The 20,309-nt window shown below is 47.9% G+C and overlaps 1 protein-coding gene across 3 annotated transcripts in view; it reads right to left on the reverse strand.

Annotated features, from left to right (window-relative positions):
* LOC119373404 (E3 ubiquitin-protein ligase HECTD1) overlaps window positions 1–20,309 on the reverse strand; it is a 338,907-nt gene that overhangs the window by 50,788 nt on the left and 267,810 nt on the right. For all 3 annotated transcript variants that reach the window (XM_049411288.1, XM_037643436.2, XM_049411287.1), the window contains exons 15-26: window positions 13,790–13,930; window positions 13,158–13,264; window positions 11,992–12,103; window positions 11,502–11,636; window positions 11,134–11,276; window positions 10,293–10,436; window positions 9,760–9,840; window positions 9,366–9,628; window positions 8,532–8,705; window positions 6,666–6,985; window positions 2,405–2,658; window positions 1,462–1,838 (exon numbers count right to left, since the gene is read on the reverse strand). In XM_049411288.1, coding sequence (XP_049267245.1) covers window positions 1,462–1,838; window positions 2,405–2,658; window positions 6,666–6,985; window positions 8,532–8,705; window positions 9,366–9,628; window positions 9,760–9,840; window positions 10,293–10,436; window positions 11,134–11,276; window positions 11,502–11,636; window positions 11,992–12,103; window positions 13,158–13,264; window positions 13,790–13,930 — 2,251 coding nt within the window. The remainder of the gene's footprint in view (window positions 1–1,461; window positions 1,839–2,404; window positions 2,659–6,665; window positions 6,986–8,531; window positions 8,706–9,365; window positions 9,629–9,759; window positions 9,841–10,292; window positions 10,437–11,133; window positions 11,277–11,501; window positions 11,637–11,991; window positions 12,104–13,157; window positions 13,265–13,789; window positions 13,931–20,309) is intronic.

Here is a 20,309-nt window from a genome sequence, read left to right on the forward strand (position 1 = left end):
GTCAAAGACACGTTTTATCAGAAGAGGTGAAAAATCCTCAAACAGGGGTCGCCACTTGAGCCAATGTTTTGACAAGCGGTCTTGTCTTTTTCAGGAAAACAGGAACGCTTGTTGAAATGTTGGCTCCAGTGATATCCCTCTTCAAGGGTTTTTCGTCTCTTCAAGCTCTCATCATCCCCTGAACTTCTGCCTCGTTTGAATTACTATTAGAAGATAAACTCTCGGCTCAGAGTGACAGAAAAACAGCCGACACTCAATATGCTTTCTCGTTTTCAAATTTAAGCACCAACATAAGCGCACTTTGGACAACCCATAGAAATTTGCAACTTGAGAACTTCGTTTGCAACTCGCTTTTTATGGGAGTGCCGACACAAAAATTCTGCGTCTTGTTTGTTCCATCGCAATGAGCAGCTGCTAATGACCCAGTTATCGTGGCTGGAAACCACATCTGCTCGAGATTGCAACGGTTTTGGAAACGTTCTTATAGTGCCTGGCTGCAGTTTCCATTTGAGGGAGCACCGAGAGAGGCGGGACCCAGTGTGGGTTTTTGTAAACGCAGTTGGCCACATGAGCACACAAAACAGCGATGCACTCTCGCCACGCACGCTCATTCCTAGCCGAGGTACAAACGGGTTTGTCGATCGCTCTACTAAGGCACTGCGCACGGTGAGCATCCAGCACCAACTCTCAAAGCGACCGCTGCGTCGACGGTCGTCGCCGAGGCATTACCAAAACGGTTCCGCCTCGGGACAACACGGCCGACGGCTTTATTTTCCATGGGCGTAACTCCAGAAAACCAAAGCAGAGGTAGACTGGATGACTAGACCCATGGGATATACCTCTACGACACTCAGGCAAGCGACAATAATGCCCAGCTCAGAATAGACAAACAACAAAGCTTAATTCTGCTAACATGGCGAGAAAAGGCATCAGAAGCGATAGGTGTACGATCATGAGCTGCCGTAGAGACAAGTGCGACACGCATTTTTCAGTATCCTTGTCTGCCATGCTTCTGATTGAGCAAAAGCTTTGAGAGTTTTGCATGTTCTTTCCGTCCAACCATCTCATTTTCCTTTCAGGAAAAAGAAAAGAATGAGAGAAAGGAAGATCATACGGGCCTACTGACAGCAATGCAGTTGAAAAATTAATTGCAATGTTGAGTAACCACTCTGGTAAGACACTAATCTTATGTTCAATTCACAGATTTAACAGTAAAGCTTTCCGAGAAACATTGAAGACCTTTCATTCGTAGCTACGCTAATCGTGGCAGGATGTGAATTTCGCGCTTTCCCAAACTTGAGAAGAATGAATTTGTTAATGGACAGGAAAAAAATTGACACGAAACTGCCGCACTATTCACAGGTAGCTCGTTCAATGAGCCAGCTCAGATCAAGCCCGTATGAACGCAAGCGCAACCACATCACCATCGTTGTGTCGTTTTTGACGAGGCACCCCACTCACCTGGGAAGTTGGAAGAGAGGGCCAAGCGGACGAGCGAGCTGACATTGTTAGAACCTCGTGAGAAGAGCGAGCCTCCGCCAGCCACGGCTGCGCTCACTGCCGGCGGAAGCAGTGCTCCAGCCGCGTTGCCCGCCGAGGAGGCACCGCCTCCCGCATTGCTGCTGCCCGCGCGCCTCACGGCCGCGAACGTCTCGAGCAGTCCGGCCACGGACTCGTTGGTGTGTCCCAGTGTCAGCGACAGGTTCGGCACTGACACGCTCATGCTGTTCGAGGAGCCCGTGCGGCTGGCCTCGGAACCGGCGCCGCCTCCTGAAGACGGAGCCATGCGGCCGTGGTGCAACAGGGCGCTGTCGCGGTGACGACCACTCGTCTTTACGCTGGCAAAGGAGAAAGGGAGAAAAAGTCAGAAACTAAGTTTGGATATTTTTTTTACCACATCTACAACCCAATTTATTAGGCATGGCACAGTGGTGAACTCCAATAATAATAACAATGTGGGGTTTTACATGCCAACACTGTGGTCTAAGAAGCGAGCCGTATTCGGGGACTCTGGATTAATTTTGACCATCCGAGGTTTTCTAACTTGGTTGAAAATTTGCGAGTGAGTCAATGGCAAGCTGGGATTTATCTCCCGAATGTTCGACATACCATAACATTTTGTTCAAATCGGTTTAAACATCCACTTTTGTAGTACTGCATACAGTAAAGATTCCAGATAATTGTGACATGCTGGTTTATTTTGTAATTCTCCCAGTTTAGGAAAAATCTTGCTCCCCAAAAGGCACATGAAGTATACTATATTTTAAAAGCTACATATTATACCAGAAAAATAACTACGTATTTGAAATCAGCACACAAATATACACGAGCTCGGCAAGTTTCATCAAAATCTATCAAGAAATAGAAGTTTTAAAGTGCCATGTCCCCCAAGCAGTGCACAAACCTGTGGCCCGTTGATGTCGCAGTTGACGTTACGGCAGCTGTTGAAGCGGGCGGCTGAGCTGTCGAGTCCTCCGTCTCGGGGTCTTCCATCGTTGGTGACAGGCTGTTGAGTGGTGCCTGCAGCACCCTGGGCTGACTGGAAGTGGCTGGCACGAGCGGCAGCTCGGGAAGATCTTGCTCCGAGCCCGTCGTAGCCAGCGCAGCTTCAGCGCGAGCGCGGATGAGCATGTTCTCGGCCATGGCCTCTGCAGCTGCCTGCAATGACATGGGCCAGCCGAGAGGAGAGTCAACATACATGGTTGTACTGAAAGTCACACAGCCCTGGAATAGCACCACATGTTGGATCACACGACCAAGAAAAATGCTCAACCAAAGTATGACACACGCTCTTGCTGCCTCTGGTTACAGTGGATTTCAAGATTTTGAAACTACAGAGGTATATGAAAACCAGACTTGAAATTTGCAATGCAAGGGATCTTATTACTGAAGACATTCCCAGTGATGTGATTGACTGAAGCTGTTTTGGAGCAGGTTTTTGGAGCAGCAAAAAGTGCGTTTTGGAGCAGGTAAAAGGGCTTTTGGAGCAGCCAAAAATGCGTTTGGGAGCAGGGAAAACAGCTTTTGGATCAGCTAAAAGGTCAATGCCAAGGGGAAAAATGAACCGTGTCAAGCAAAACAGTCAAATAAGGAGGAACTGTTTTGAAATAAAAAGTTCTGTCCAATAATGGCTGTTTGCATAACACCATTGGTTCACCTAACAGCCCCGTAAGCGTAAACATTGGACAAGGGTGTCAATGCAGGCTGCCATTGGTGTTGCGGTCTTATAATGGCTTAGAGTGGCCAAACTAACAATGCAGGTAAGGTTTCCCAATTACAGCAGAATCTCGGTGATACGAATCTGAAGGGGGAACGACAATATTCATATCGCCCAAAATTTGGTATCATCAAAAGACTAGCAAGACCTGTTTTCAAACCACGATATACGCACAAAACATTAACTTCTGTCAAAAGAACTCGCGTATGCCTTTCTGGGACACACGTGAACGGACAAATAAGGGACGGCGCAGCTGGCTGCCGCGAAAGCGCGCGTCAAAGCTTCCCATGAGGCCAACTGAAAACTAAGTGAAGTCCACTCAACCATAGTGACAAGCGAAGATTGACACGAAAGCCGAAAGGCTTCGTGCCAGGAGCGTAGGCAGAAATTTTTGTCTTGGGGGGGGGGGGGGGGGGGGGGTCGGCACCTACTTGATTTGAAGTGGGGGCCGGGCAGGCAGATGTGGTCAAGTGTCATTTTGGGCTCTGTATGACACAGCAAAAAAAAAAATCGGCGGGGGGTGCGCCCCTCCTGGCTACACCACTGCTTCGTGCCTTTTTCTACAGCCTTTAATCTACTGCTGCGTTAGCCGCGTACCTTCGGAGCTCGTAGTCGCTATCGATGATCGCGTTGATGTTTCGTGCGCGGCGGTTGCGGCAAACGGTAGTTCCGTTTTCAATCCGCCTACGCTGGCTGCGCACGTGCCTTCAAAACTACGTTCTGCGTCGCCTGTATTGCTATCTATAAACGCATCTGCCGCTGTTTTGTCCGCGACGTTTGCGGGAAGCAGCGCCACTTGGACTGGGTGGGCGTTGGACGCACGTGCACTTTCGGAGTCCCGTCAGTTTCGTCGTCGCTATACATGATAGTGTCAAGAGCGACTGCGGTTTCGCCCACAGCGGTTGTGGCAAACGATAAGCACAGTTCCGACAGTGTACGCACTGGCCGCGCGCGTACTTCCGAAGCTAACAGCATTCTGCTCTCGGCCGTCGCTCGACGGATTCGGTACCAAAGTTCGTATCACCCGCCGCGACGCGGAAAAGAGTTCGGAACATCCAAATTTCGGCCCATTCGACACAGTGGAATTCGGCTGGGAAATTTCACGAATTCGTATCAGCCGGTTACGTTTACATCAACGCCTCCTAAATTGGTTTACTTGGGTTCTCAAAGAGCCTGGATTGGATTGGGTTGCAATTTTTGTCATGTCCAAATACGTCTGATATGCAGGTCTTTGGCGTTTTCAGTACACCTGCTGAATTCCGATGCGTCTTCGTGGCCTCAATGTGCCTCTCGTGTAGCATGTCGCTTTATCGCTGCAAAACCATGCTGTTATTTCTGCTGTGTAGCTACCCCTAACCGTGGTCAGCCGTAACCGTCGTATAACACTCGTTCGAGTAGCGGAACTTAAAAAAGGGTGCAAAAATAAGACAGGCGTGGACGTCGCTGTACTAACAACTGAAATTTTACTTCTATGTTGCTGCGGCGGTGCAGTCACACCAGCTCGCAGCGAGCCGCTCCTTCCAAAGTGCATTTTTGGGGGGTCACGCCAATTTGCACCAGTCTGGAGAGGGTTATGTCGGTTATGGTTATGTCCCCAAAAAGCGCCAGGCAGCGTGCCGAGAAAAATGATGCACGAACACATTCCTCTCGCGGCACGAAAATTTTGCCGCGCGGCAGCTTTGGAGTGTCGCGTTTTGCCGGCGGCGGCGCGCTGCGCACGTTCTTCCGCTAGTGTGCTTATAGTTTGGTGCAGTTTTGGTGCAAGACAGCAGAGATGTAGCAGGATGTAGCAGCTTTAACGTCTTGGCGCAGTTTGGCGCAATTGGCGCAGCTATCACATCACTGCATTCCCCCTTCTTTTTTTTATGTTTAGAACCTGGAATTTTAAATTAAATTCAAATCATTGATGTACTTTTCTCTGTTCACAAGTTCGCAGCACAGCTGTACAGTGGCCCAGTGTTATACTAATTTGTGAATAGCTGGATGCAAAAGAATCACCAACCAATCTTTTGCACTCTATAACGACAATGTTAGTTGTAGTAAACCTATGTGCTTGTGATCACCTCACAATTTATCTTCATGTGAGGCTTTGCGACACTGACACAACTATACACTAAACCAACTTTTCAATTTCAAGGAGAGACATCAAGCAGAGAAGTTAGAGCCTTGTAGGATTAGTTTTAATTAGGGATGTGCAAATATTCGAAATTTCAAATATTTTTCGAACAGTGTTTGCTATTCGATTCGATTCGCACTGGAATTTTACTATTCGAACTATTCAAACTTCCCAAAAACAAATACAGTCAACGTCCAATTGAAAGCGACCCCTTCAGATTTTCAATATGCTTCACCTCATCACGCCCCGGTATTGCAGCAAAGCTGCTTTTCAAGCTCCGCTATGGTTGCAAATGTATTAACTCAAGAAAATGCTGGTTCCAACATGGAGATGAAAAATGTGGCAGATGAGAGGGCTCAATTAATGCTGTTTGGGACCTGAAATTTGGGCAGCAAGTCCAAAAAATCGGACGCCGAAGCTTCTTAGCATCCAAAATTTCAGATGTTCTTATATATCGACGTCAGATTTGGAACTCCGGACTTCAAGGGAGCACACCCTTGTCCACCACATCAGTTGGGCTTCCATAGAAATTGAAAGAGGGGGAGAGGCTGAGGAAATGGCATCTTTGCCTATCACATGTAAAGTATTGTCGGCAACACTTTGGTTGCACCAAATCATGTACATAAATAGAACTCGGCCTCTACATTGCCTCATTCTTGATAACTATGAAACACCACCCCGCCAGTGCTCCATCAACCTAGCAAAAAGAAACACTTTCATGTTGCTATCTCATAAGAATATGCTTAGGAATCCTCTCCAACTTTTTTTTCTGCAATTTCGCTTTGAAGTATTCGACAAATATTCTAGAAATATTTGAGAAATATTCGAAAAATATTAGATTCGATTCGCACTCACACTTCAATATTCGAATTCGCTTTGCACCCAAAATTTTGCTGTTTGCACAGCTCTAGTTTTAATGACAAGCTTGTTAAGTTCTTTTTATGGTACTCCCAAAACTTCGTGACGTGGAAACATTAATAGCTCATGTTTTTTTGTCCTCAGTGTAGTGAGTTGGTGATATCGAACACATTGGGGTGGCCACAACATCCTTCTGGCTTTGAGATCGCTTTCAGCATACAGAACTTGCAGAAGCATAGCCTTTGAAATCCGTCTCTGTTATTCAGAAGAAACTGGGACCGAGATCATGGGGTCCAAGCTCCCAATAAAGGTGGTACGTTTCCCAAGCCCGAGCCACAAATCTCAAAGATTTCTCTACTACAAGCACCGAATTGAAATTTGGAAGCTGGAAACATGCAATGGCCACCATGCTTCTGACATCATCTAATGGCCAGCTTGCCAAGGAATCATTGCCTCACTCAAAACTCTACTCACCTTGACTGTGGTCAGGTTCTCCGCCGACACCGCCGTCTGCTGCTCCATTGTTTGGGGAGCTGCGGAGGAATCCGGGACTAGACTGGACGCCGACGAGCTCTTGCGGCTTGTCAGGCAGCAGCCCGCGGCAGGTAGGCTTCCCCGGGCAGCAACGCTGTCCGTAGTCACAGTCTTGGCTGGTCTGCCCGAAGCCGAGGATGCACGCGAGGCCGCGGCCGTGTCTGGGTCGTAGCCCGGCGCTAGCCGCAGGTCGTACTTGCCCTCGGCGCCCATGCGGTATGAGTTGGAGCCACCGTGGTCCCAGGTGACGTCAATCCAGCCTTCAGTTTCAAGAACAAGACGACATGTTCACCGACTCCAACAAAACACAAAAGGGGGCAACGACAAGCGCAAAGAGTGGGGGCCCAGAGAACCAGAAATATAACTTAGAAGGGTAGTGCCTCGGGCTAGTAGGTACTGCATGGTCTTTGTCACTTGTTGCTTGTAGTTCTCTCTCGTCTTTTGTCGTTTTTCCGCGCTATTATACGCAAAAACCAAACAGCCCAAACTCCTACACTTTTAAATAAGTTATCTCTTGAGATAAAAATCTTGTTATTTGATGCGCAAGACAACTGTGACCAACTCACGCAGCCATGATCATCACAGTTGTCAAAATTCCCCATGTTTTATATGCCAAAACAATGATATCATTACGAGGCAACCCGCCATGGGGGACTCTGGATAACCTCGCCTTTTGCCCACTTCAAAATCTGGCCACCGTGGCTTTGAATTGAACCAGTGCCCTAGAGCTTAGCAGAGCAGAACTTTTGCCACTTTGCCGGGTGTCACAGCTGTAGCAAGATTATTAAAAACTAAAGTATCGTCATTAAATTTAAATGTGCCAGGAGTCACAGGAACATGAGTACCACTGGAAATGAAAAACAGAGAACAAAGAAGAAGAACCTTGTGTAAAGCTAATGTTTTACTAAATCTCATGGCCAAGAAGCTTGTGGGCCACTTCACTAGGGCACCTGGCAAAAAAACGCCGGGCACCAACTCTCTCAAATGGCCAGCATGTCAGGAACCATCACTGAGCCACGGCTAAAACAGCAGCGTCTCAAGACAGTACAGCCGACTGCATTATCTGCCACGAGCGTAACTCCAAACACCCATGATGGGATGCTCGGATGACTTACTCGTGGCTTTGCTCATTCCAGCAACTTCCTGGTCACTGCTACAAGACTTCTGAAGACACACTGTGCCTTTACAAGGTGTTTCTGTGATCACTTACATGGTATAAGTGTATTTGAGGCAACTGCGTTGTTTGTTAGACAAATCTCAGCAGTGGCCACGGTTGGATAGTGCATGATGAGTGCCACTAACGCCATTAAAGAATTCAGCCGGGACCAAGTGAAGCTTTTGTCTAAGTGCATGCAAGAGCAACAACTGAACCATAGGATGCAGATCTAATGAAAACAATGCTGCTGTTAATAGCAGTGGATAGTGAACATTAGCAAAGACTCACCGTTATTTAGCTACTGCAAGGCAACAGGTGCCAGTAGTAAGCCAACTCGAGCCAGCATTAGCAATCAGTATACATTAGCCAACTCTAGGTTTCAATCTTCACCAAAACTAGCGATTATCGATGCTCATAGTACGCAAGTAAATATGGCACACTGGAACATCACAAGTCACCACTCGTTCACAAATGCCAAGGGTGGGAGGGGGTATTGTAAGGTGTTGCTAAGACGTGATCTCGCACATAATCGATTTTCTATTACACTGGAATTTTGTTTTGATGAGAAACTGAAGAGGCAACCTTTGATTGAAACGAGTTTCTTAGTTCAAAGCCCACTAGAAAAGCAACGACAGTTGCCGGCAACGCACCATTGTGGAGCTCTCCAGTGACAGTGCCCTCGCCAGCAGGGTTGCCATCCTGGTCGCGCCACTTCCAGTCGGGACCACGCACCACTCGAGCGCCGCTCACCATCAGCTTTAGCATCTGCTTGATCTGGCGGCGCTGACGGCGTACGTTGGCCTCGGCCTCCTTGGCTGCTTTGCCTGCAGCCACAGTGAGCGACCAGGAAACAATCATCTCCGAGCAATGGTGCTTCCTCATGGGCCAGTGTTCAAAAACTTAACTTTCGAGGCATCATAAGAACCTACTGTGGATGAGCATGTGCCAGGTTTATTAGGCCTAAATTACTAGACTCCCGTCCCACCCCACACACCGCGATGTCCACTGCTGTTCCCAGAGAGCGCCACCTACTCCCCACCTCCCACCACTTCATAGAAGTATGTCTTCTTCCCACATGATAAGGTGATTCACAGCAGCAACGGCCTGCTGCACGCAACACAGTGGTGTGAATATGGGTCTCAATGAGCATCAGACCGATTTGGCCGCTTTTCATCTACGAGTGTCAGCACTAGTAAACAGTCCATTTGTTACGGATGCCACAATTATAGAAGATTGTCAATTAGTTGCTTTACGCATTACACAGCCTGCCTAACTCCCCTTAATATGTCTCAACAGTCTGAACAAGAACACTGGCTACCCTCATTTGCTTTCTCATTAACACTGTCCTCTTCCAGCTTTTCAATTTTATGCCTAAAACATTTCACTCCATTAATTTCTCATTGTGCGGTCCTTAGCCTTTTCTACAATCGTATCAGTCCAAATGTCAATGAGCAAAAGTGCAAGAGCATGTCAAGGCCACGCACCGAGGTCATCACAGATGCCCGTCACTGTGCCGTAGATCTCGAATCCCGACAGGGACAGGTAGTGGGTCTGGCCGGAGGCGTTCTTGCCCGTCTGCTGGATGCGCACGTGGCGCCATCCCTGGGTCTCCTCGGCCGTGCCGGGCAGGGCCCACGAGGCAGTCGAACCCGGCTCGTTCAGGGAGCAGTCGTCCGTGTGGCTCCACAGGGTCGTCCACGTGGAGCCATCCTTGGACACCTGGAACAGCCAGTTGCGCAGCGCCGACCTGCAAAAACGTTTGAACCTTGTCACAGTGAGCGTGGCAATACACCCCAACACTACAAAGGGTGAGCATGGCAATACATCTCAACTTGGATATTTCTAAAGCCATCGGCTTTCAACCAGAAGTGCACTTGCCTGCCATATCCCCTGGCATGCCTCAAGGTGTAGCAGTTGGGAATGATCCAGACACCCAGGTCAATAGAGAACCAGGCGCGCCTGTGGAGAGAAAAAAATAGGGTTGTACTGCAGGACAAAATCTTCAGTGCTTTGTGAAAAGTCATCACGCATAGAACAAATCTCTCATGTAACATGTGTCCCATGACCAATATGTACATTATGTTCATAAATAAAACATTTTTTGAGTCAGCTGTGGAGTAAAGAAAGGAAGAGTGAGTGAACAGCATTGCCTCAAGGAGTAGTCTCAGTAGTTTATCAAATAGAGAGAAATTTAGATTACACTTTAAAGGGCAAGTCAAAAGCAATCTAGTCATCAGCAATACTGGGCACGGCGTCTTTCCACTTGAGGCAGTTTTTCTGGTTATGCCAAACTGACCCAAACACTCGAAAACACACTGTAGCATTTGCTGCATGATTTAGACTGTGAACTGGACTGTATGACACACTCCTGCTCTTATGATGAGATAACACCGCATTGTTGTTGCACCCACTTGTCATCATTGGTGTGGCAGTTGAGGGCAGAGGGGTCCCTGCTGAGAATGTCCTCCAAGTGGCCGTAAGGCAGGTTGCGTCCTTCTGACGAGGACACCACCACAAGGCCCACTTGGGCTGGGTTCACCCACTCGGATGACATCCTGGGCAGAAATGGGGAAGAAAAAAAGAAGCACAATGCAGACTTAATGTTAATCTCCTCGATCATACGTAGCAGCTCCAAAAGCTTCAGAGCTCGGAGAATATTTCAACGGACAAGTTCCAGACCCGAATTCTCGTGTCCGACCTACAGTACAAGCACAAGTGCTTTGTTAGCACACAGCAATAATGAGAACAATGCTATTGCAACATACGGTGCAAGCATGCACTACCACGTCTACACAAGGGTGTCTAAACTGTCACATGAAGTACATGAGGCAAGCACGGGCACTGGATGTTTTCATCATTTCATACAGTCTAAGTCTGACTAAAACCGATGAAAATGACTTCAGCTTAAGAATACAGCGTCTTTTTCATACGTCAGCTTACAATCCTGCAAAAGCTTACAATCCACTTTAGCGTCGATGTCGAGGCTCAAAATGCCAGAGGTCCAAATGATCATACAAGAAAGCAAGCACTTTTATTGATGGACCATTTTTTCACACGTATGCGATGCTTGCATCACAAACTTGTAACAATATTTAAGTGGCATTGATTTACACCCCATTTCTAAGCAGCCCGCAGGCCTATTTCTCTTATGATGGTCTGTAAGAGTGCAGTGCAGCTTGCAGCCAACGCAGAATGAATGCACCAATTGTAAGTTACGGTTGCCTGCCAGTGAATAACGAAGGGCGCACTCACTTCCCATTGGTTCCAATCCAGTAGATGAGACCGTTCTCATCAAAGTCTCGAACATGGTTGAAGACAAAGCGTGCCCCGGGTTCCTTGAGGCGCTTGACAAAGTTGAACGTGGAGCGGTCGTAGTCGTACCACTGCTTTGCCACCTGATAAAGACAAACCAAATGTCACTAGCGGTGCAAGAATATAAAACCGTGCATCTTTTCAACCCGTGCATCAGGCTTGGGCTTTGAACTCGAAACTCTATTTTTACTGTTACACCTATTCAGCACTAACTAGACATGGTGTCAAGCGTGCCGAGGCCCAAGCATTCAACAAATGGGTTAGACTCACACCAGACAAGCCGGTCAACATTTCTGCTTTGGACTCACCATTTTGACCAAATACTTCTCGAGCTGACCGACCGTGGTCAGTGGTTCCATCTTCAGGCCCCGTCCTGTTCGGTCGATCAGCGACGTCTCGGCCGGCGCACGCTCCAGGCGGAACCGAAGCCGCCGCGTCAGCACCTGAAGGTCACGCCAAACAAGTTGTTACGCAAAAGATGCAATCATACATAACAAACTAATGAAAAATTTAACTATCCACTAAAGGAAAACAACAAACACACCCGAAAACTGCTAATGAAAACGATAGATATATGTTATACAGATGCCTGCATGTGATGTACCTGCATGCTTCTGCTACAGATTGAACTAATTTATTTTGCAGACAATTTGTATGCAACTGGTACTACTCAAACCTTTCAAGCTTTTAGCATGTGCACTAAACTCTTGTAGCAGCTCATTTCAAGCAAAAGTCGATTTGAGTTTTGTTCAGACATGTTTGAGTGGAAAGCAAGCGAACACAGAATGCCCTCGTTACCTGGAGACCGTAGCCAGAACCGGGCGTGTCGTACAGGTAGACTGGCAGTTTCTCTATAGACTCCAGCACCATGACTAGTTTACGCAGCAGGGTCACAAATGGCGAACGGTTCCTGCAGTAACAAAAGAAACAAAACGAAGAGAGCATGTCAAAAACAAAGAACACTTATTCTCAACCTTTTCCGCCTGAACTCAAATTAGGCAGTCATGTGTCGAAGTACTATAAATGTCTGTCCTTGTTTAATCATTAGCTATTCCAGCAAAACCTCATCAGAACGAAATCATTTCACTCAAATCATCACTAATTAAAATTTCCTTCAGTCCTGACCGAAGCACCTGCATTATTTGAAGCATACCGATAGCTCGCTCCACTACGGAAGCCACACAATATGACATTGTTAAGATACACCATACTGACACACAATACTCCGTGTCAAATCCAAAGTTTGACGCACCATACTGGAGGACTTAAGGCTAAATATTTTGACAGCTCAGAAAGTGTAAAACTTGTTGGTCACCACACTAAGGCACCGGGTAACAAGGCCCAAGCACCAACTCTCTGATGTGACCGGCGCGCCGGTGGTCAAACTCGCAGCGTCACCAAAACGGTGCAGCCTCGAGAAAACACATCCGACAGCCTCATCTTCCACAAGCGTAACTCCGAGCAGCCATCGTGGGCATGCCCGGATGACTAACCTGTGGATGCCAAGTCAGTGACCTGGTCCTTAGAAAGCAAAAAGAATGATTGCTTCCGGCGTCCCCATTATCGTAGTCTTTGGTACAAGGTTCAACCGTACAACTATGTCTTTGGCACAAAGTTTAACCGAGCAGCAATGTCTTTGGTACAAGGTTCAACCATGAAACGGTCTTAACACTGGCAATCTTTTAGCAGGTGAACAAACAAAGCTCGTTCCTGTACAGAGGGGCATAAGTGTAGTCTTCCATTTTACTCTAACATTTCCTTGTGAAATGCGGAATGTCTGCTTGCACAAAATGCAACTGTGGTACACTCCTGTTCAAATCAACACCTTCTATAGTATACGATGTCCAGTGACAAACAAGCAACACTGCAGTAAATGTGGCTCAGCTGGTTTCACAGCCTCGGCCACATTTCACGAGTGCATCTACCAAACAACTCTACGACAAATTCAGGACAGCAGGACTCACTCGTTGCCATAAGGCTTGTCGTGGAAGCAGTTCTTGAAGATGTGCACTCTGTCCTTGAGGAGGCGGTTGGCTCGCCAAGCCAGGTGGCCATTGCTTCCTTCCAGGCCCTGTGAGGTTGGTGGCAGAGTCAAGCAATCAGTCAGTCAGTCAGTCAGTCAATCGATCGATCGATCGATCGATCGATCGAGCAATCAATCAATCAATAAATCAATCAAAAATCGACAAAGGGGATGCATGTTGGCCACTGTACTAAGGCACTGAGCAGGCAGGAAAGCTCAAAGCGCCAACTCTCAAAGTGGCCAGCGCATTGGCAAAATGTCGCAAGTGTATTGCCAAAACGGCGACACATTCGGACATCGTGCTTGCCAACGGCGTTTTCTTCCACGAGTACAGCACCAGACAATCGTGCTGAAATTGTCTGGACGGCAGAACACGTGGGCATTTCATGAATCAACTAAATATACTGTGTATTCCATGCATCTCCCACAATGTACAATATTTCCTCGCACCTAACCCATGATGCACCATGTAATACGACATCTACCATGCTTGCACTCCTCCCCGGTCTAGCTAATTACCACCCAGCTGAACACAGGTAAATCGAATAAGTAAATCAAGAATGTGCAACTCACGCTCTTTCCGAGGAGGCGAAGCAGTGCCTGGACCAGCCCGCTGCTGTGGAGCTCGTAGGCCGACACGGCCCGGTCGTCCTGCAGGAGCTGCACCAGTTCTTGGAGGGCCAGCCGCAGCTGACGACCCCAGTCCGAGTGCGGCTGCAAAGCAAAGGGAATGGACATCTTAAAATCACGAGGTTTCACGTGTGCAAATACCAGGATGTGATTACAAGGTGCACCGTTTTGGTGGTTAATTATGACGACACGATCTTTAAAGGGCCCGTAAACAGGCTGCGCCTTTTTTTTTACACCCCCCAAACAAGCTCGCTAATTCGTACAGTACACCACGGCGATCATGTTTTCCGAATATTGCAGCGCTGCGCGCCGCGTAGACCCTTCATTTCGAAAAACAATTCCCGCGCTTCTTTCCTACGCCTGACCTATCCTCCTCGTACGCGCAGTGATGCAAACTCGGCGATCGGCGAGTTTACGCAGCACTGAGCTCGTCGATTGGTCTAAGCCAGGTCTCAACAAACAGTACGTCAGTTCCTGTTCCCACCCACCACTACGAAACTGCGCCTTGTTTCTTGGCCCTGCGGTGATGCGGTTTCGGCCACGCAATAACGCAGTTGTCATGCGTATATTCCCCGCACTGCATGGCACCTGCACGCAGTTTGCCTTCGACATGTGCAACACGTGGAGGAAACGTTCAGTTGTCGGCTGCAAATCGAGCGGAGAAAGGGACAATCTCAGGTAGCTCGGACGGGTTGCCCTTGCGGCAAGCGAGATTCTCAACACTTTTCTCTCGCGCCCCTTCGTCGTCTTGGAAAGCAAGCACGCATTCCTGCTGCATTGTGAACTGTCACAAAGGTTGACAAATACCGAAAAGCCGAAAACTGCCCGTCAAGTTCAACCAGTCAACCAGGAGCTGCAGCAAGTGGAACTACATTGCGCCTGATCCCGCTCGCCGATGACGTCAATTGCTGACGTCGTGTCACGTTGTCGGAGTAGGCGGAGTCGCCGACGACGGGCTACGCCTTCCCCTCCCTGTCGCGGAGAAGGGTGGCGAGGCCGCGCGAAAATTTGAAACCAGTTGAAACGGATGTTCTAACCCCTGTAACTTCCTTATTATAGCACGTATTCGCAAAATTATTGCGGCAGCATGTTCACATAGCAAAAGTGCGCATATTTCCCTTCATTACAATTTTTGGACCTCGGGGTTGTTTACTGGCCCTTTAAAGTGCACGTTAACAGCAGTTCAACAAATGCTTTTGCATTTTACCTCCATTAAAATGTGGCCTTTGGGGCTGGGCATCAAACCCATGCCCTGGCGCTTAGCAAAGTGAAACCTTAGTTGCTAAGCCACTACGGCTACTGTGGAACCTGCTAGATGCCGTAAAAACCGGAATATATGTCGAATTTTTTTTTAAACAGCCATAAAAAGTCGACTTCCGTCTTATATACCGGCCACTGGCAGAAAAACTTTGGAAGTCTGGCCACTATGGGCAACTGAAGTCCATTGCCATCGCCTCCATTGCCATCACAATCATCGGCATCACTTTGTTTATGTGCACTGCGTCGTGGGTGGCCTCATTTTGCATTTTTGTTGTTGTCTTGTGAATTTATTTTGGACTCTGAGCCTGTTTTTTTTTTTTTTTCCTTTTTCTCGACCAGTGTCCGACGACATCACAGTTCACAGTAGCATTAGATCAAATGTGGTCTGAAGTGGGTGAGAGATGTGTTGGGATGCTAGCACACGTGAATGCGAGCGGGAGCTGCGAGTTGCAAACAATACAGTAGAATAGGCTTGTGCGAATAACAAATTTTAGGTCCAAAGCGAATTCGAAGCGAATAGTGATTTGGTCGAAGCGAATTTCGAAGTGAATTCGAATAGTTTATATCACATATTATAAAGAAAAATGAGCATATCTGTCATGACCCAACTAACCAGCACAATATTTTAAAAGTTGAAACAAGGCATGTGCATATGCCATTCTTTTTGGTTCAAAGGCAAGTGGAAGCAACTTTGAGTAGTAGCAGGATTTGACTTTCGGTAGAATGCAAGTGATAACCTGTAACATATGTTAAGTTTTAAAAATTACTATACTTAGAGCATATAAGCCTGTGTAACAAGCTTCTAAACTTAAAAAAATGATGAATCGATGTGAGGGTAATACAGTAAAACCTCGCTAATTCGCACTCTGTTATTTCGAAATCCCGCATAATTAGAAGGATTTCTGCGGCCCCGTATTTTGCAATGTAAATGTGAGTGAATAATTTGAAGCGGCGGTCAGTACCAGCTCGGTTAATTCGAAATCTCTGGGTGCCATGTGCCAATTCCCCAATCCCGATTTAGCCGCAAATCTGCAATAACGATGGCCCTTAGGTGCCACAAGGCAATGCAGTGTAGCGATACTAATGAGTGACGAGTGAAGCATCCCAGCCTCGCTGCTGCCAGCGCAAGGAAAAAGAACTAAACGAATGGTGGTCTCGTGGTCAGCTGAAATGTGTGTCTGCGGAAAAGACATGCCTCACTGCAATGCTGCGGTGGCACGCGGGCAGCATGACGCATGCTTCTCTCAACGTCAGCGCGTCATGATTTACCCATTCTTTCTGGAAAAATAGAAGAATTAATAAAGGGCGATCTGACGAAATTCGCGATGTATGCGAACCTCTGACTGGGGGTTGTTCTGGCAATTTGCGCACTTGCACTGCTGGTGGAGTACTTGCCTACAACGCCTACTTCGAAAACTCAGTTCGAAAACTTCAATGATCATCTTTTCCACCCAGAACACATCACGAATTCCGTCACACTGGTCGTTATTAAATTCTTTATTTAACCAGAAAGAATCGGCAAATGGTCGCATCAAGACGCGCTGACGCTGCAAGGAGCAGGTGACATGCTGCCTGCGTGTCACTACTGTGTTGCAGTGAAGCACATCTTTTCCGCAGGCGCACATTTCAGTTGACCACAAGACTTTTTTTTCCTCTTTCTTTTTTTTCTCTTGCGCTGGCAGCAGCGAGGCCCGCCGTTTCCCCAGTTTAGCGGCAAAATTGAGACCAGGTATTGCTGGAAGACATAACCCTTGTAGCCGTAAACAAGCAGGCACAGAAAACGACCACCTCTGATTACTTCCATTAATTGAAAGTTCCTTGTATCCCGCTTTTTGTATGTTTGGTTAATTCGAAAACCCGCTTAATTAGATTTTTCACAGTCCCAGTGATTCTGAATTAATTAGGTTTTACTGTATGTTCATTTAACCTTGAAGCGGGGCTTCGCGGCAGTACGGATTTCTCCTGGAAAGGTGTATTCACGGCATAGCACACCTTTACTGCACTGAAACCACCTTTACAGGGGGTTACATGCGGTTTATATACCGTATTTACCCGCATAATTTCCGCCCTCGCATAATTTGCGCACCCCTAATATTTAGCCAGCTTTGCTAAAAAAAAAATATTTACTCGCATATTTTGCGCTCCCCGCCCCGCTCGAACCAGCTCACCGGCGCGCGCGCACGGGGCGAACTTTGGACGGCCGCGCCGCCGCGCCCCGCGGCCCTCACCGAGCAGGCGAGCGCAGTCATACACAAGACAGGCTGCGAGTGCGAAGTCCCTTCTTCCGATTACTTCGTTCTATTCTCTGGAAACCGCCGAGACCGTACCAACCGTTAATCTGTTCACCGGTTGTCGGAACTGTTCGAGCGTTCTCCCGCCGAATGCATGCACGCGACACGGCACGGACTACTTTCTGCATCGGAGGCGTGCGAGGGCCAGTGGCGCCAACATTTTCCCGCGCTGACCCTCCTCCTCTGCGTCCGCGCTGCGACGCAGCCTTCGTTGATTTCGGAAGTTTAGGTTTCGCGATCAGCCAGTTGCGTTTTCACTGTTCTCTTGCGCTGAGCTACAATAACTATTCGGCAAAATTCAAGCTCACTGTTATAGAACTTGCCTAAGGAAACGGGAACCGTGCCGCAGAAGAGTTCGCTTTTTAATACAAGACCGGGAAGGAGACCGTTCCGAGGACCGAAGCATGGAAAGTTTCCTGCCGTTGAAGAATACCTTTTCAAATATGTGCGAGAGCTTAGGCCCACCGGTATCGCCGTGCCGTGGCACCTCGTTACTCCCAGCATTGTCGCCAAGAGCTTCAAGAAGACGCCTCAACGCACTCAACGGAACCAAGGACGACGCGCTTTGGGAAAGCGGTGACAGCGGCCGCGGCGATGATTCTCAGTCGGACTTCTCAACCAGTGATTCTGACTAGACCGCGCATGACCGAATCTGGCTGGTTAAAGTACGTGCTAATTCTGTTAAAAACCCTTCGTTTGCGCTATAATTTATTTTCTTCTTTAATGTATTATATCGCGCGTGTTACTCGCGAAATCTCCGCGTAATTTGCGCACCCCCTTTTCGGAGCTCCAAATTCGCGAAAAGTGCACAAATTATGCGAGTAAATACGGTATGTCTATTCGTTCATTTCGAATACTTCAAAATTTCCTAGAATTTAAATTCGTTTCGAAGCGAATTCGAATACTGTAATATTCGTTCGAATATTCGAAATGCTCGAATATTCGCACAAGCCTACAGTAGAACCTCGTTGATACGTTCCCGCTTAGTACGATTTCCCGGCTCCTTGCTCGAAATCGCGAAAATTAAAAATAACCCAATACAGCTGTGTGTAATACGTTCCGGTTAATACGTTCCAGGAAAATATGATTATTTGGCAGCAACGTTCAGCACCGCGGAAAACTGCAGTCATATGATACGTTTTGTACTCAGACACTTTCATTCAGGTGTGCAAAAACAGCCCTCTCGTGTACTTGTGAAGCGCGAAGTGGCAGACAGCCGCCGCGCGGCGACGGCGGCTTCTCCGCAGTGCCTTTCAGCCCCTCCGCGCTTTCTCTGTTTTGCTCAACTGTCCCCTCCGAGTCTCTTCCGAATTGCTTGATCGTCCCCTCCGTGCCTTCTCCGAATTGCTCGATCGCCGCTCTCTGTCAACCACACACCGACCCGAAGGCAGGCGGCGACACTGGCCGTCAGAATCATCAAACAGCTTTCAAAAAACAAAAACAAAAAAAAAACAACTATCTTCTGTAGCACTTGGCACGATTTTGCTGAGCACTGCAAACCCTTCATCCGTAGCACGGTACATAGATGCACACTCGTTCCACACACTTTTGTTCAGACCCCATGGCTACAACAACAGCTGGGGGAACTAACAATGCGGCCCAAAGAATGAAGGCTGTCGCTCCTCCAGTCCGCTATGGTTCAGTACAAGACCTACGGAAACGCACATGCCGCCGCCGCACAACATCCCGCGACGCGTAATGTAACCATAGCAACGCCGCCATTGTGCCCAGTGAATATGGCCGATAATTTCCCCCATACTTTTCTCCCGGAGCGCGTTCCTTTTCGGGTTGCTCCGCCCGGCACAATTCCAGTCGACGTTTGTTTTTCTCTGGACCAGCGGGTTTCAGAAGCTGCCAGAAAAAATTTGTTCTGGAAGATATCTGGGAGGTTTCCGCATATCAGACACCAAAACGAGATGCGCTCGCCGCCATCTTTGTGAGGACTCGACAGACCGCAACACGAGCGCTTGGGGACTTCACCTTCGGTTGCCTTTGCGCCGGGCGTTATCTTTTAAAGCCCGTTCCACCGTGTGAGATGGTGCGATTACGAGTGGCGGCGAACATACCAGCGCATGTCTCAAGACAGAACGCAAACTGATCAACGCAAGTGTGCGACGTTGTATGCGATTGCCGTGAACAGCTGTTGCTTTCGGGGACACTTATGAATTTCACGAGATTTCACAAATCGTGTTGTACCGTGATTGTTACGTGCGCAGGGCGGCAGTTTTCTTCACGGACAGGGCGAGTCGCGCGTGACATGGCGAACGTACGTGATCGTATCCCAAACGCGTATGCTCGATCGTATCCCAAACGCGTATGCACTTTCGCTCTTCAGCAAACCTAGCCCCATATTTCCAAGCGGCAACGCAGAAACAACCGACAGAACCTACGCTGATGTGGCGCAAAGTTTCGTCTGCTGACACGGCAGTAGCATTTCTTTACGTTTACACCGGTTCTCCCCGAGTTTGATTTTGCAATATTCGGGTTGCCTCGTGATTTCAACGCACGTGACCACGAGTAGAGTCGAAAAAAACTCGTTATTTCCAGTCAGGAGTGGAACTAGCTGGCTGACCTCTGGCTGCCAGTGAGATGCCACGAGTTCGAAAATAAAAGAGTCCCTCCATGTTTTTTGAGAAATAAATGTTTTTTGCCCTTGCACTTCAAATGTGGGCTTGTCAGCCTCAATTTTTACTCGATTCGGATCGTACGTTTTCTCAGATCGTACGTTTATGTTCTGTGTTTTTTTCCGAAACGTATCAACGAGCTTCTACTCTAACTGGAAGTTTATCTTTGCACGGGTGTTCTCGTTGCTCCAATCCAGCCAGATACTCTTTGTTGCTTCCTGCAATGCTTGCAGCTCTGGTTACAGCGGCACATATGGCTATGATTAGTGAGCAGATCGAGTGCACCAC

The sequence above is a fragment of the Rhipicephalus sanguineus genome, chromosome 11, assembly GCF_013339695.2.
Source record: "Rhipicephalus sanguineus isolate Rsan-2018 chromosome 11, BIME_Rsan_1.4, whole genome shotgun sequence".
In the NCBI taxonomy this organism is placed as follows: domain Eukaryota; kingdom Metazoa; phylum Arthropoda; class Arachnida; order Ixodida; family Ixodidae; genus Rhipicephalus; species Rhipicephalus sanguineus.